This window comes from Triticum aestivum, chromosome 6D, assembly GCF_018294505.1.
Source record: "Triticum aestivum cultivar Chinese Spring chromosome 6D, IWGSC CS RefSeq v2.1, whole genome shotgun sequence".
Taxonomy (NCBI): domain Eukaryota; kingdom Viridiplantae; phylum Streptophyta; class Magnoliopsida; order Poales; family Poaceae; genus Triticum; species Triticum aestivum.
In genome coordinates this window covers 33,719,495-33,736,947 of record NC_057811.1, presented here as the reverse complement: position 1 = coordinate 33,736,947, position 17,453 = coordinate 33,719,495, and the positions used below count along the sequence as shown (strand labels likewise).

General features: G+C 45.2%; 1 protein-coding gene across 1 annotated transcript in view; it reads right to left on the bottom strand.

The window, feature by feature from the left end:
* The window catches only part of LOC123142383 (uncharacterized), a 56,533-nt gene extending 54,432 nt beyond the window's left edge, over positions 1-2,101 (bottom strand). Inside the window, exons 1-3 of the mRNA XM_044561321.1 lie at positions 1,742-2,101; positions 1,398-1,679; positions 1,237-1,296 (exon numbers count right to left, since the gene is read on the bottom strand). Of these exons, the coding sequence (XP_044417256.1) occupies positions 1,237-1,296; positions 1,398-1,679; positions 1,742-2,101 (702 nt within the window). The remainder of the gene's footprint in view (positions 1-1,236; positions 1,297-1,397; positions 1,680-1,741) is intronic.
* Positions 2,102-17,453: the final 15,352 nt, after the last annotated feature.

Sequence of the window (17,453 nt, the reverse complement as noted above, 5' to 3'; positions counted from 1 at the left end):
AATGGGTTAGGAGTAGAAATGTAGCATTTCACTTGGTGAAATGCAATGCCCTAGGAGCCAGTACTTGAGATCAAGATAATCAGCCAACCAGACCAAGTCCCAACACATCCAACCACCAGCAGCTTAGAAGAGATAACTATTAAGGAGAGCTACAGAAGACCTCAAGGTATACTTGAGGGATTATGTGCTCAGACAGCCTGGAAGTGCCAGGGCTAGTTCATCACAGCACAGGGATAGTCACATGTAAATTAAGCCTAAGAGAGGGGGGCTCAGACCAGCATCACTGCCCAAATCAGATGTAGTATCTGTCTTATCAGTAGAAAACTAGGAAAGTAACAGCCAAAACCAAGTATAGCATCTGTTCATAGGCTATTAGAAAGAGACAAATAGGAATAGCCAAACCAAGTGGTATCTGTTCATATCAGTATTAGAAGTAAAATAACTAAGAACAAGTGAGTATCCGTTCATGAGTAAAGTAACTGACCAAAGTAACAACTCCAGGATCAACTAAACAGAACAGAGCAGTACAGGAGTATATATACTTCACAAGTACACGTAGATGGTCACTGACCAAAACCCTGACACAGCAAGAATCATCACAGAGAGCTCCAATACAAGTTGATGCTCATCTACAGCAGCTAACCACAGCTAATAGAGCCTCACATCCCACAAGATCAAGATCTAGAGCTATGCATTAGAGAGATCAGGAGGGGAGCAAGGAGAAGCTCACCAAAAGGAGTTGTAGCCGAAGTAGGATGCAGCCACACCATCACTATGGTGTGACTAGCATCACAACCAACACCACCACAACAAGCCGGAGCTTGCCAGAGAGCACCACAACGGCGGCACCAGTGAGAGCACGGGCACGAAGGCGCCAACCAGGGGCACCGCAGCACGGAGGCGCCACCCAGGGGCACCACCGCGCCACGGCACATCCAGCACCGCCGGCGACGTGGGCACATCCAGCACCACCGCGCCACGGCACATCCAGCACCGCCGGCAACGTGGGCACATCCAGCACCACCGCGCCACGGCACATCCAGCACCGCCGGCGACGTGGGCACATCCAGCACCACCGCGCCACGGCACATCCCACAACCACAACCACGACACATTCAAGTTGTGAAGTGCCATTCATGTGTCACTAACATGTGGCCCCAGGGCACTTTTTAGGTATACATCTTTCTGTGGTACCAAGTAAAAAAAAATCTTGGTACTAGTTGGCCCCAGACGCACAGAGGTCAGGTTTCTGAATATAGCAATGAGCTGCTTCGGAGGTTCTGGCTGAATCCAAATCTGCAGCAAGAACATACATGCACAACTGAAACTGGTAGAGAAGACATGGTATGACGATGCAGAAGATTTATATTTAAGTGGTGCGCAGAAATTAAGTATACCATTTGGTACCCAAAACACAGAGTCAGTGTTGACAGGTTCCTGGCACCAACACTCGTTGACAGGCATTCGCTAAGCGCGAATGGCTCTTGCCATGCCTTGGCTTTAGAAGCGAGTACTAAACCGCGAAGCTCAGGAACATAGCCAAAGCGCACTGGAGGGTTATTGAAGAGCCAACATTTGCACTCCACTTGTCTAAGCTTGGGGACAGAGACGAGCTCGATCCGTGTGCACAAAAGGCCGATGAACTCAAGCTCCTGGAGCTCAGAGCACGGCACATCGATCTTGAGCGTGGAGTGCAGATCAAGCAGTCTGCAGAATCTCAAGCTGAGGTGCCTGAGCCTACTGCAAGTGCTAATGAGGTCAGGTGAGGGGAAGACGTGTAGAAGCTGAGGACGAGCACCTTGAGGGCACCACTCTCGCACACTCCCTCGGCGGGAGGCACCCGAGTGAGCAAGGCCCGCGCCGCGCCCGTGAACGCGTCCATGACCTGGAGCGATGTGGCGCCGCGAAAGTGACCGGCGTCGAGGTGCACAAGCGAGAGGTGGCTGGGGAGGTGCCGCCACCGCGTGGAGAGCGCGCCGGCGCGGACCGCCTCGCGCAGGTGGAGGCGCTCGAGGATGTCGAGGAGGAGGTGGTCGGGGAGGGCGCTGATTCCGTCCTCGCCGACGTGGCCGGCGTTGCGCTTGGGCGGCGGCGACTCCATGGTCCCGACCGATTGACTGAGACCCTAGCTCGAATCAATCCGCCCCAGGCGGCGGCCTCCTGTTCGAGGTCGCGGCTCCCCCACCTTGTGCCTGCCGCGCGATCCGGTGGCGAGGCCCGCCGGGAGGTCGGTGGCGCCGCCCGCGGCATCCCCGGGGCGCCGGTCCCAGGCGACGGAGACGGAGAGCGGGTGCGAGGAGTCCGGGCAGCGGCCCCGCGGGGCCTCGGCGGGCGCCCGGGAGAGGGAGACCGCGGCGGCGAGGAACCCGGCGAGGCCGAAGAGGAGGCAGGCCGCGGAGACGGCCGGCGAGGAGAGGAGGTGGCGGAGCGAGGAGCGGCGGGGGCGGCGGTGGGTGCGGATCTGGTGGGCCTCGGGGAGGGGAGAGAGGGAGAGAAGAGATAACGGTGGGGGGGGGGAGAGGGAGAGAAGAGATAACGTGCGGTGGGGGTGTGGATCTGGTTTGCCGTCCGCTGTTTTGTCTCTTTGCCGTCTGCTAGCAGACGGCAAGCCGTCTGCTAGCAGACGGCAAAGTGGGGGCGTTTTTTTTCGTAAACGGCTCGTTAGTGGGGGGCCACCTCTCTCTTTGCCGTCCGCCAGCTGACGGCAAAGAACTGACTGATGGCAAAGGCCTGTTTTGCTGTCTGCCATTTTCTTTGCCGTCTGCTTTTGGGTAGCTGATGGCAAAGACCTTCTTTGCCATCCGCTAGCAGACGACAAAGAGCTGGCAAATGGCAAATTAGCTGATTCCAGTAGTGATACTGGCCATATCATGTCACTATTTGATTGCATGTGATGTTTATCATGTTTTGCTTCTTATTTGCTTAGTACGACGGTAGTAAGTAAGATGATCCCTTATAATAATTTCAAGAAAGTGTTCCCCCTAACTGTGCACCGTTGCGAAGGTTCATTGTTTCGAAGCACCACGTGATGATCGGGTGTGATAGATTCTAACGTTCGAATAGAACGGGTGTAAGCCAGATTTACACACGCAATACACTTAGGTTAACTTGACGAGCCTAGCATGTACAGACATGGCCTCGGAACACGGAAGACCGAAAGGTCGAGCATGAGTCGTATAGAAGATACGATCAACATGGAGATGTTCACCGATGTTGACTAGTCCGTCTCACGTGATGATCGGACACGGCCTAGTTGACTCGGATCATGTTTCACTTAGATGACTAGAGGGATGTCTATCTGAGTGGGAGTTCATTGAATAATTTGATTAGATGAACTTAATTATCATGAACTTAGTCTAAAATCTTTACAATATGTCTTGTAGATCAAATGGCCCACGCTAATGTTGCCCTCAACTTCAACGCGTTCCTAGAGAAAACCAAGCTGAAAGATGATGGCAGCAACTATATGGACTGGGTCCGGAACCTGAGGATCATCCTCATAGCTGCCAAGAAAGATTATGTCCTAGAAGCACCGCTAGGTGATGCACCCATCCCAGAGAACCTAGACGTTATGAACGCTTGGCAGTCACGTGCTGATGATTACTCCCTCGTTCAGTGCGGCATGCTTTACAGCTTAGAATCGGGGCTCCAAAAGCGTTTTGAGCAACACGGAGCATATGAGATGTTCGAAGAGCTGAAAATGGTTTTCCAAGCTCATGCCCGGGTCGAGAGATATGAAGTCTCTGACAAGTTCTTCAGTTGTAAGATGGAGGAAAACAGTTCTGTCAGTGAGCACATACTCAAAATGTCTGGGTTGCACAACCGCTTGACTCAGCTGGGAGTTAATCTCCCGGATGACGCGGTCATTGACAGAATCCTTCAGTCGCTTCCACCAAGCTACAAGAGCTTTGTGATGAACTTCAATATGCAGGGGATGGAAAAGACCATTCCTGAGGTATATTCAATGCTGAAATCAGCGGAGGTGGAGATCAAAAAGGAACATCAAGTTTTGATGGTCAATAAAACCACTAAGTTCAAGAAAGGCAAGGGTAAGAAGAACTTCAAGAAGGACGGCAAGGGAGTTGCCGCGCCCGGTAAGCCAGTTGCCGGGAAGAAGCCAAAAAATGGACCCAAGCCTGAGACTGAGTGCTTTTATTGCAAGGGAAGTGGTCACTGGAAGCGGAACTGCCCCAAATACTTAGTGGACAAGAAGGCCGGCAACACCAAAGGTATATGTGATATACATGTAATTGATGTGTACCTTACCAGTACTCGTAGTAGCTCCTGGGTATTTGATACCGGTGCGGTTGCTCATATTTGTAACTCAAAACAGGAGCTGCGGAATAAGCGGAGACTGGCGAAGGACGAGGTGACGATGCGCGTCGGGAATGGTTCCAAGGTCGATGTGATCGCCGTCGGCACGCTACCTCTACATTTACCTATGGGATTAGTTTTAAACCTCAATAATTGTTATTTAGTGCCAGCTTTGAGCATGAACATTGTATCAGGTTCTCGTTTAATGCGAGATGGCTACTCATTTAAATCCGAGAATAATGGTTGTTCTATTTATATGAGAGATATGTTTTATGGTCATGCCCAGCTGGTCAATGGTTTATTCTTAATGAATCTCGAACGTGATGTTACACATATTCATAGTGTGAATACGAAAAGATGTAAAGTTGATAACGATAGTCCCACATACTTGTGGCACTGCCGCCTTGGTCACATTGGTGTCAAGCGCATGAAGAAGCTCCATGCTGATGGACTTTTAGAGTCTCTCGATTATGAATCATTTGACACATGCGAACCATGCCTCATGGGAAAAATGACCAAGACTCCGTTCTCCGGAACAATGGAGCGAGCAACCAACTTATTGGAAATCATACATACTGATGTGTGCGGTCCAATGAGTGTTGAGGCTCGCGGTGGCTATCGTTATGTTCTCACTCTCACTGATGACTTGAGTAGATATGGGTATGTCTACTTGATGAAACACAAGTCTGAGACCTTTGAAAAGTTCAAGGAATTTCAGAATGAGGTGGAGAATCAACGTGACCAAAAGATAAAGTTCTTACGATCAGATCGTGGGGGAGAATATTTAAGTCACGAATTTGGTATGCACTTAAGGAAATGTGGAATCGTTTCACAACTCACGCCGCCTGGAACACCTCAGCGTAACGATGTGTCCGAACGTCGTAATCGCACTCTATTGGATATGGTGCGATCTATGATGTCTCTTACCGATCTACCGCTCTCATTTTGGGGCTATGCTTTAGAGACTGCCGCATTCACTTTAAATAGGGAACCGTCTAAATCCGTTGAGATGACACCGTATGAATTATGGTTTGGGAAGAAACCTAAGCTGTCGTTTCTAAAAGTTTGGGGATGCGATGCTTATGTCAAGAAACTTTAACCTGAAAAGCTCGAACCCAAGTCGGAAAAATGTGTCTTCATAGGATACCCTAAGGAAACCATTGGGTATACCTTCTACCTCAGATCCGAAGGCAAGATCTTCGTTGCCAAGAATGGATCCTTTCTAGAGAAAGAGTTTCTCTCGAAAGAAATAAGTGGGAGGAAAGTGGAACTTGATGAAGTACTACCTCTTGAAGCGGAAAGTAGCGCAGCTCAAGAAAATGTCCCTGTGGTGCAAGCACCGACTAGAGAGGAAGTTAATGATGATGATGATCAAGGTACTTCGGATCAAGCTCCTACTGAACTTCGTAGTTCCACAAGGACACGTTCCGCGCCAGAGTGGTACGGCAACCCTGTCTTGGAAATCATGTTGTTAGACAACGGTGAACCTTCGAACTATGAAGAAGCAATGGCGAGCCCAGATTCCGACAAATGGCTAGAAGCCATGAAATCCGAGATAGGATCCATGTATGAAAACGAAGTATGGACTTTGACTAACTTGCCCGATGATCGGCGAGCCATAGAAAATAAATGGATCTTTAAGAAGAAGACAGACGCGGATGGTAATGTGACCATCTATAAGGCTCGACTTGTCGCTAAGGGTTATCGACAAGTTCAAGGGGTTGACTACGATGAGACTTTCTCACCCGTAGCGAAGCTGAAGTCCGTCCGAATCATGTTAGGAATTGCCGCATTCTATGATTATGAGATATGGCAAATGGACGTCAAGACGGCATTCCTTAATGGCTTTCTTAAGGAAGAATTGTATATGATGCAGCCGGAAGGTTTTGTCGATCCTAAGAATGCTAACAAGGTATGCAAGCTCCAGCGCTCCATCTATGGGCTGGTGCAAGCATCTCGGAGTTGGAACATTCGATTTGATGAGATGATCAAAGCGTTTGGGTTTACACAGACTTATGGAGAAGCCTGTGTTTACAAGAAAGTGAGTGGGAGCTCTGTAGCATTTCTCATATTATATGTGGATGACATACTGTTGATGGGAAATGATATAGAATTCTTGGAAAGTATAAAGGCCTATTTGAATAAGTGTTTTTCAATGAAGGACCTTGGAGAAGCTGCTTATATATTAGGCATCAAGATCTATAGAGATATATCAAGACGCCTCATTGGTCTTTCACAAAGTACGTACCTTGACAAGATATTGAAGAAGTTCAATATGGGCCAGTCCAAGAAGGGGTTCTTGCTTGTATTGCAAGGTGTGCAATTGAGCACGGCTCAATGCCCAACCATGGCAGAAGATAGAGAAAAGATGAGTGTCGTCCCCTATGCCTCGGCCGTAGGGTCTATTATGTATGCCATGCTGTGTACCAGACCTGATGTAAACCCTGCCGTAAGTTTGGTAGGAAGGTACCAAAGTAATCCCGGCATGGAACACTGGACAGCGGTCAAGAATATCCTGAAGTACCTGAAAAGGACTAAGGATATGTTTCTCGTATATGGAGGTGACGAAGAGCTCGTCGTAAAGGGTTACGTCGATGCTAGCTTCGACACATATCTGGATGACTCTAAGTCACAAACCGGATACGTGTATATTTTGAATGGTGGGGCAGTAAGCTGGTGCAGTTGCAAGCAAAGCGTCGTGGCGGGATCTACATGTGAAGCGGAGAACATGGCGGCCTCAGAGGCAGCACAAGAAGCAATCTGGATGAAGGAGTTCATTACCGACCTAGGGGTGATTCCCAATGCGTCGGGTCCGATGACTCTCTTCTGTGACAACGCTGGAGCTATTGCCCTTGCTAAGGAGCCCAGGTTTCACAGGAAGACCAGGCATATCAAGCGTCGCTTCAACTCCATTCGTCAAAATGTTCAAAATGGAGACATAGATATTTGTAAAGTACATATGGACCTGAATGTAGCAGATCCGTTGACTAAACCTCTCCCTAGAGCAAAACATGATCAACACCAGAACTCTATGGGTGTTCGATTCATCACAATGTAACTAGATTATTGACTCTAGTGCAAGTGGGAGACTGTTGGAAATATGCCCTAGAGGCAATGATAAAATGGTTATTATTATATTTCCTTGTTCATGATAATTGTCTATTGTTCATGCTATAATTGTGTTATCCGAAAATCGTAATACCTGTGTGAATACATAGACCACAACATGTCCCTAGTGAGCCTCTAGTTGACTAGCTTGTTGATCAACAGATAGTCATGGTTTCCTGACTATGGACATTGGATGTCATTGATAACGGGATCACATCATTAGGAGAATGATGTGATGGACAAGACCCAATCCTAAGCATAGCACAAAGATCGTGTAGTTCGTTTGCTAGAGCTTTTCCAATGTCAAGTATCATTTCCTTAGACCATGAGGTCGTGTAACTCCCGGATGCCGTAGGAGTGCTTTGGGTGTACCAAACGTCACAATGTAACTGGGTGACTATAAAGGTACACTACAGGTATCTCTGAAAGTGTCCGTCGGGTTGACACGGATCGAGACTGGGATTTGTCACTCCATATGACGGAAAGGTATCTCTGGGCCCACTCAGTAATGCATCATCATAATGAGCTCAAAGTGACCAAGTGGTTGGTCACGGGATCATGCATTACGGTACGAGTAAAGTGACTTGCCGGTAACGAGATTGAACGAGGTATTGGGATACCGACGATCGAATCTCGGGCAAATAACATACCGATTGACAAAGGGAATTGTATACGGGATTGATTGAATCCTCGACATCGTGGTTCATCCGATGAGATCATCGTGGAACATGTGGGAGCCAACATGGGTATCCAGATCCCGCTGTTGGTTATTGACCGAAGAGTGTCTCGGTCATGTCTGCGTGTCTCCCGAACCCGTAGGGTCTACACACTTAAGGTTCGGTGATGCTAGGGTTGTAGAGATATTAGTATGCGGTAACCCAAAAGTTGTTCGGAGTCCCGGATGAGATCCCGGATGTCACGAGGAGTTCCGGAATGGTCCGGAGGTAAAGAATTGTATATAGGAAGTCCAGTTTCGGCCACCGGGAAAGTTTCGGGGGTCACCGGTATTGTACCGGGACCACCGGAAGGGTCCCGGGGGTCCATCGGGTGGGGCCACCTATCCCGGAGGGCCCCATGGGCTGAAGTGGGAGGGGAACCAGCCCCTGGTGGGCTGCTGCGCCCCCCTTGGGCCTCCCCCTGCACCTAGGGTTGGAAACCCTAGGGGTGGGGGGCGCCCCACTTGGCTTGGGGGGCAAGCCACCCCCTTGGCCGCCGCCCCCCTTGGAGATTGGATCTCCTAGGGCCGGCGCCCCCCAGGGGCCCTATATATAGTGGGGGGAGGGAGGGCAGCCGCATCCTAAGCCCTGGCGCCTCCCTCTCCCTCCCGGTGACACCTCTTCCTCCCCGCTTGCGCTTGGCGAAGCCCTGCCGGGATCCCGCTACTTCCACCACCACGCCGTTGTGCTGCTGGATCTCCATCAACCTCTCCTTCCCCCTTGCTGGATCAAGAAGGAGGAGACGTCGCTGCTCCGTACGTGTGTTGAACGCGGAGGTGCCGTCCGTTCGGCGCTAGGATCATCGGTGATTTGGATCACGACGAGTACGACTCCATCATCCCCGTTCTCTTGAACGCTTCCGCTCGCAATCTACAAGGGTATGTAGATGCACTCCTCTCTCTCGTTGCTAGATGACTCCATAGATTGATCTTGGTGATGCGTAGAAAATTTTAAATTTCTGCTACGATCCCCAACAGAATATGTAGGAAATATCGAGTGGCCTGGATTTTCTAGAAAGATAATTAAACGACATTTCGGGTTGGCTTTAAGTCTATCGAGGCTCCATACATGAAATTAAAAAATGAGTGATGGAGAAAGTCTGCACCATATATGAGAGAGGAAGAAACCCGACTGTTATCGTGGGGGTCGTTTCTCCTTCTTCTCCTTGTGCTAGACCTTTGTTATGCAATAGGGGAAGGAGGAGTAACGACCATCACCGACGGTCAAAAAATCAGTGAGGGAGTGTGTGCACCATATATGAGAGAAGAAGAATGCCGATTGTTGTCGTGGGGGTCGCTTCTCCTCCGTTCCTGTGTGCTAGACATTTTGGTTTAATGCACTCAGGGACGAAGGGAGGAGCAACCATCACCAACGGTTGAGTATATACACCACGTGAGATGAGAGTTTTCAAAAAAAAAAAGACTCAATGGACCAATAGTCAACCCGTGCTGAATAATAATGATCTAATTTAGTTTTTGTAGTACATATATTAAATTTTATAAGTTTAATCTTTGAGTTATGAACATAGGAAATGTCGTCGGACGAAAGTCTTGCAGAGTGCTCCTGGTGCGGCGACAACCGGGGTTTCTGCGACAGGCCTCACTTGGTAGAAGGTCGGCGCTTCAGCATTAAGCTCCAGGAGACACAAAGTATGCTACGACGGTATGCTACGACGCAAAGTATTTTTTTGTAATTAAGCTCGACTTCTACTACTTCAACGTGTAATTTTTGTCTTTTACAATTCGACTAGCTTATCCAATGCAATGCAAGACGCTATGTCTTGGAGAGGACGGATTTTGAAGATCATGAAAGTATGGAAACAAAGAAAATTCACCTAAGGACCCATCATGGTATGGATTTTGAGGTAAATCTATAAAATTCTGAGAGCGTATCCCATTTTGGTTGCCTGAGTTCGGAAGCACTTTGCAAGATGTATGATTTTCATGATGGTATGCTTGTCACCATGGATCTTGGTGATCCTGACATCGCCGAAGACAATTTGGACATTTGGTTCCTTGTTGATATGCTTCCAATTCTATCGCTATGTGAGTTTCTCAAACATAGTTATTAAGTAATTTATATTGTTTATTTCAAAATAGTTGACAGCTTATTTCCATTGATAACTTATTTTCATTCTTCAAAGAATGTTCGGAAGATGGTAGACAGAACCTACTACACCGATGGCTCGGAATTAACTTATCAGGAGAAAAATCATCTGATCGCATTTATTACTGATCTTGAGAATTACAATATGGATTATCAAACTCCTCCACATTATGGTCAATACGTGCCACTAGTGCACGTGTTGAACTATGCTAACATCCATGGAGATGTCATGGTAAGATTTTTTAGTATTACAACATCTGTGCATCTTTTGCATAAATTCTTCTAAAACTGAACTACATTGCTAACTACGAAGTTATTACTATGTTTTCAACAGATAATCCCGCAAGAGTGTGTGCCTCATCTGATGTTTCAGAAATGCCTTGATGTTTTGAATATACGGCCAGGCCATCCTACTAATCACTCCTGTTCATATCGGATTTCTAAAACCAATGAAGCTACTTGGAAGCAACATTGTGCGAAGGGCAAGAATTGAAGACAGGATAGTCTCCATTCTCCATAATGGAGAGTCAGGGCCTATCTTGTTTTATGCTGTTTTACCTAAGAGAAGGTAGTAGGTCCTATGAGAGAGAAGTACGTCCTAGGTACAATCTGTTATTATGTGGTACAATGTGTTAGAGTTGATGATGATGAGGAGTTGTGATTATGACTAGTGACCAACTTGCTATATGATGTCTCATTGATAAAAATGATGATCGTGAGGAGGTGTTATATTACAATGATGTATTATAATGATAAGTTGTTAATGATATGATGATGATGATGATGATGATGATGATGATTATGATGAGTTATTATGTCATTGGGTGAAAGAACCGTGGTTTAGTTTCAAGTGGATGGATCCAAAGTGATCATTGGTCACTTTGGATCCATGCACTTGAAACTAATCCACGGTTCTTTCACCCAATGATGTAATAACTCATTATGATGTAAAAACAATATCTAAATTGCTACTGTATGAACACTTGTATAATGGCGTATGAATACGACAAAAAACAAAAAACATATACGTAACAATAGTAATAGCGCGGGTAGAGAGGCGCGCTGCTAGTAATTACCAGCAGCGCAGTCTACCAAAAGCGCTACTGCTAAGCAGGTATAGCAGTAGCGCGGGCGGACACGCGCTACTGATACATGATAACCCACAAGTATAGGGGATCGCAACAGTTTTCGAGGGTAGAGTATTCAACCCAAATTTATTGATTCGACACAATGGGAGCCAAAGAATATTCTCAAGTATTAGCAGTTGAGTTGTCAATTCAACCACACCTGGATAACTTAGTATCTGCAGCAAAAGTATTTAGTAACAAACTAGTATGGAAGTAATGGTAACAGTGGCAAAAGTAACAGTAGTAGTCTTGTAGTAATTGTAACAGCAGCAACGGTAAGTAAATAAGCAAAGAGCAATATGTGAAAAGCTCGTAGGCATTGGATCAGTGATGGATAATTATGTCGGATGCGATTCCTCATGTAATAGTTATAACATAGGGTGACACAGAACTAGCTCCAGTTCATCAATGTAATGTAGGCATGTATTCCGGATATAGTCATACGTGCTTATGGAAAAGAACTTGCATGACATCTTTTGTCCTACCCTCCTATGGCAGCGGGGTCCTATTGGAAACTAAGGGATATTAAGGCCTCCTTTTAATAGAGTACCGGACCAAAGCATTAACACTTAGTGAATACATGAACTCCTCAAACTACGGCCATCACCGGTAAGTATCCCGATTATTGTCACTTCGGGGTTAACGGATCATAACACATAATAGGTGACTATAGACTTGCAAGATAGGATCAAGAACTCACATATATTCATGAAAACATAATAGGTTCAGATCTGAAATCATGGCACTCGGGCCCTAGTGACAAGCATTAAGCATAGCAAAGTCATAGCAACATCAATCTCAGAACATAGTGGATACTAGGGATCAAACCCTAACAAAACTAACTTGATTACATGGTAAATCTCATCCAACCCATCACCGTCCAACAAGCCTACGATGGAATTACTCACGCACGGCGGTGAGCATCATGAAATTGGTGATGGAGGATGGTTGATGATGACGACGGCGACGAATCCCCCTCTCCGGAGCCCCGAACGGACTCCAGATCAGCCCTCCCGAGAGAGTTTAGGGCTTGGCGGCGGCTCCGTATCGTAAAACACGATGAATCTTTCTCTCTGATTTTTTTCTCCGTGAACGTGAATATATGGAGTTGGAGTTGAGGTCGGTGGAGCTCCAGGGGGCCCACGAGGCAGGGGGCGCGCCCTAGGGGGGCGCCCCCACCCTCGTGGACAGGGTGTGGGCCCCCTGACGTTGATTCTTTCGCCAATATTTTTTATTAATTCCAAAAAGTTGCTCCGTGGATTTTCAGGTCATTCCGAGAACTTTTATTTCTGCACAAAAATAACACCATGGCAGTTCTGCTGAAAACAGCGTCAGTCCGGGTTAGTTCCATTCAAATCATGCAAGTTAGAGTCCAAAACAAGGGCAAAAGTGTTTGGAAAAGTAGATACGACGGAGACGTATCAACTCCCCCAAGCTTAAACCTTTGCTTGTCCTCAAGCAATTCAGTTGACAAACTCTGTTTGCTCTTGTTGTTGCAAATATGTAAAGCCAGCATTCAAGTTTTCAGCAAAGATTATGAACTAACCATATTCACAATAACACTTAGGTCTCATGTTTACTCATATCAATGGCATAATCAACTAGCGAGCAATAATAATAAATCTCGGATGACAACACTTTCTCAAAACAATCATAATATGATATAACAAGATGGTATCTCGCTAGCCCTTTCTGAGACCGCAAAACATAAATGCAGAGCACCTTTGAAGATCAAGGACTGACTAAACATTGTAATTCATGGTAAAAGAGATCCAGTCATAGTCATACCCAATATAAGTTAATAGTAATGCATGCAAATGACAGCGGTGCTCTCCAGCGGGTGCTTTTTAATAAGAGGGTGATGACTCAACATAAAAGTAAATAGATAGGCCCTTCGCAGAGGGAAGCAGGGATTTGTAGAGGTGCCAGAGCTCGATTTTGAAATAGAGATAAATAATATTTTGAGCGGTATACTTTCATGTCAACATAACAACTGAGAGATCTCGATATCTTCCATGCCACACACTTTATAGGTGATTCCCAAACAGAATGGTAAAGTTTATACTCCCCCTCCACCAACAAGCATCAATCCATGGCTTGCCCGAAACAACGGGTGCCTCCAACTAACAACAATCCTGGGGGAGTTTTGTTTGCAATTATTTTGATTTGATTTGAGCATGGGACTGGGCATCCCGGTGACCAGCCATTTTCTCGTGAGTGAGGAGCGGAGTCCACTCCTCTTGAGAATAACCCGCCTAACATGGAAGATACAGACAACCCTAGTTGATACATGAGCTGTTTGAGCATACAAAACAGAATTTCATTTGAAGGTTTGGAGTTTGGCACATACAAATTTACTTGGAACGGCAGGTAGATACCGCATATAGGAAGGTATGGTGGACTCATATGGAATAACTTTGGGGTTTATGGAGTTTGGATGCACAAGCAGTATTCCCGCTTAGTACAAGTGAAGGCTAGAAAGAGACTGGGAAGCGACCAACTAGAGAGCGACAACAGTCATGAACATGCATTAAAATTAATCAACACTGAGTGCAAGCATGAGTAGGATATAATCCACCATGAACATAAATATCGTGAAGGCTATGTTGATTTTGTTTCAACTACATGCGTGAACATGTGCCAAGTCAAGTCACTCGAATCATTCAAAGGAGGATACCACCCTATCATACCACATCACAACCATTTTAATAGCATGTTGGCATGCAAGGTAAACCATTATAAACTCCTAGCTAATTAAGCATGACATAAGCAACTATAATCTCTAATTGTCATTACAAACATGTTCATTCATAATAGGCTGAATCAGGAACGATGAACTAATCATATTTACAAAAACAAGAGAGGTCGAGTTCATACCAGCTTCTCTCATCTCAATCATTTCATCATATATCGTCATTTATTGCCTTTCACTCGCACGACCGAACGGTGTGGATAAGAATAATAGTGCACGTGCATTGGACTAAGCTGGAATCTGCAAGCATTCAACTCAAGGGAGAAAATAAGGTAATATGGGCTCTTGGTTAAATCAACAATAATGCATATAAGAGCCATTTCAACATTTTCATTATGGTCTTCTCCTCTCGACCCCCAAAGAAAAGAAAAGAAATAAAACTATTTACACGGGAAAGCTCCCAACAAGCAAAAGAAGAACAAGAAATCTTTTTGGGTTTTCTTTTAATATTACTACATCTACAGGCATGGAAAATAAACTAGCTAAAAGCTACACCTAATTTTTTTTGGTTTTTTTAAGGTTTATCAAACACACAAGAAGAAAGCTAGAAAAAGAAAATAAACTAGCAAGGATAGTACAATGAAAAAGTATGAGCACCGACAACTAAAATGAGTGTGTGAACATGAATGTAATGTCGGTGAGAAATGCGTACTCCCCCAAGCTTAGGCTTTTGGCCTAAGTTGGTCTATTCTCATGGATCATAACTACTCTCCCTGGTGTACTGAGGAGTGTCATCTGACTGCCACTGGCTGGCGATCTCCTCCGGATCCCACTGATAAAAGGACGGTTGATAAGGGTCAAGTGGTGGTTCCGGCTCAGGCTCTGGAGCTGATGTCTAGCCCCGGTACGCATAAACGGCCTCCGACAAGACGAGGTAAGTGCCTGCAGTTAAGTCAAACAAAGAGGGTGCAGGCAAGATAATAGTCTCACTATGAGTTTTATGAAATCTCAAATTATACTTAAGCATCTTCTCATCATTTTTAACAATAAACTCATGTGCTAACATACTCTTATAATCTAGAAAAGTAGGTGGCAGCGGCTTTTCCTCTTTCTCATAATGCCTAATAGGTATCCTGAAGTGTTTAGCAAGGCGTGAAGCATAGATACCTCCAAAGATGGGGCCCTTTGTACAGTTCAGACTTAATCGTTTAGCAACAATAGCGCCCATACTAACAGAGTTATCACGAAATAAAGCATGGAACAAAATAATAATATCAGGAACACTAAGGTTTCCACAGTTTCCGCGACCAATTAAGCATCTACTAGCAAATATTGCAAAGTAACGTAGAACAGGAAAGTGTATGCTAGTAATTCTTGCATCGGAAACCTTCCTCGTTCTCCCTACAGTGATCATATCAATAAATCCATCCACATCTTTACGATGTGGTTCCTCAAGGCTGCCCTTGAAGGGTATCTTGCAAACCGCACAAAATTCACATAATGACATCTCCCTAGCCTCATCATACAAATGAAACTCCACTGAAGGTGGTGATTTCTTAGGGTGAAAGTAAAACTTTTGCACGAAAGTATTGGTGAGTAAGAGATACTGTTCGAGCTGGTCGTTGAGGAAGTCGGTGAGGCCTGCATTATCAGCCAAAGAATAAAAATCATCATGAATCCCGGCTGCTCTCAAGAACTCATCACAAGGCCATTTGCACGGCCGAACCTCCGCGACGCGAGGGAGATTATATTTGGGCTTTTTATTCTCCTTACTTTGTTTATCCTTCGAGCTTTGGCTAGAAGAGCCCCTCAAAAATCTCTTCATCATTTTCTGAAAATTTCTGAAATTTTTAGTAACTCAAAATAAAAGTGAACCAAACTCAACAAAATTGATAGCAACTACTCCCACAAGTGCCTAGAGACTATATCATGCATTAGAACTACTTGGGACCATATAAATTTGACATGCAAGCTCAAGAACGGGGTCACCTTTGTAGCAAAAATTTGCAATGAGTAAAGCACTAGAACAAAAACTAATTGGATCATTGGAGGAAGGAGGAGTCACATACCAAAGAACAATCCCCCAAAGCAGTTTTGTGAATGGAGCTTTGAGCAAGGAGATCGAAAATGGCAGCAAAATGAGCTAGAACTCGTGCTTGAGTTGGATAGTGATTTTTTTGGGAGGAAGAAGAAGAGCATGGGTGCAGGAATAAGTGGAGGGGGGCCACCATGGGCCCACGAGGCAGGGGGGCGCGCCCTGGACCCTCGTGGCCAGGTGCTAGCTCCCCCTGCTGTGTTCTCAGTGCCAGATATTCTCAAATATTGTAGAAAAAATCATACTAAATTTTTAGGGCATTTGGAGAACTTTTATTTTCGGGGTAATTTTTTTATTGCATGGATAATTCAGAAAACAGACAGAAAATACTATTTTTGCTTTATTTAATCTAAATAACAGAAAGTAAAGAGAGGGTACAGAAGGTTGTGCTTTCTAACTTCATCCATCTCATGCTCATCAAAAGAAATCCACTAACAAGGTTGATCAAGTCTTGTTAACAAACTCATTTCGAATAACATGGAACCGTAGAAATTTCAAATAACACTAGGTTACCTCAACGGGGATATGCACATCCCCAATAATAAGAATATCATATTTCTTCTTGACAGCAGGAAGAGGAAATTCAAAACCTCCAATGATAATAGTTGGAATTTTTCCAATAGAATTGATACTGTGAACTTGAGGTTGTTTCCTCGGAAAGTGTACTGTATGCTCATTACCATTAACATGAAAAGTGACATTGCCTTTGTTGCAATCAATAACAGCCCCTGCAGTATTCAAAAAGGGTCTACCAAGGATAATCGACATACTATCGTCCTCGGGAATATCAAGAATAACAAAGTCCGTTAAGATAGTAACGTTTGCAACCACAACAGGCACATCCTCACAAATACCAACAGGTATAGCTGTTGATTTATCGGCCATTTGCAAAGATATTTTAGTAGGTGTCAACTTATTCAATTCAAGTCTACGATATAAAGAGAGAGGCATAACACTAACACTGGCTCCAAGATCACATAAAGCAGTTTTAACATAGTTTCTTTTAATGGAGCATGGTATAGTTGGTACTCCTGGATCTCCAAGTTTCTTAGGTATTCCACCCTTAAAAGTATAATTAGCAAGCATGGTGGAAATTTCAGCTTCCGGTATCTTTCTCTTATTTGTAATAATATCTTTCACGTACTTAGCATAAGGATTCACTTTAAGCATATCAGTCAAACGCATACGCAAAAAGATAGGTCTAATCATTTCAGCAAAGCGCTCAAAATCCTCATCATCCTTTTTCTTGGATGGCTTTAGGAGGAAAAGGCATGGGTTTCTGAACCCATGGTTCT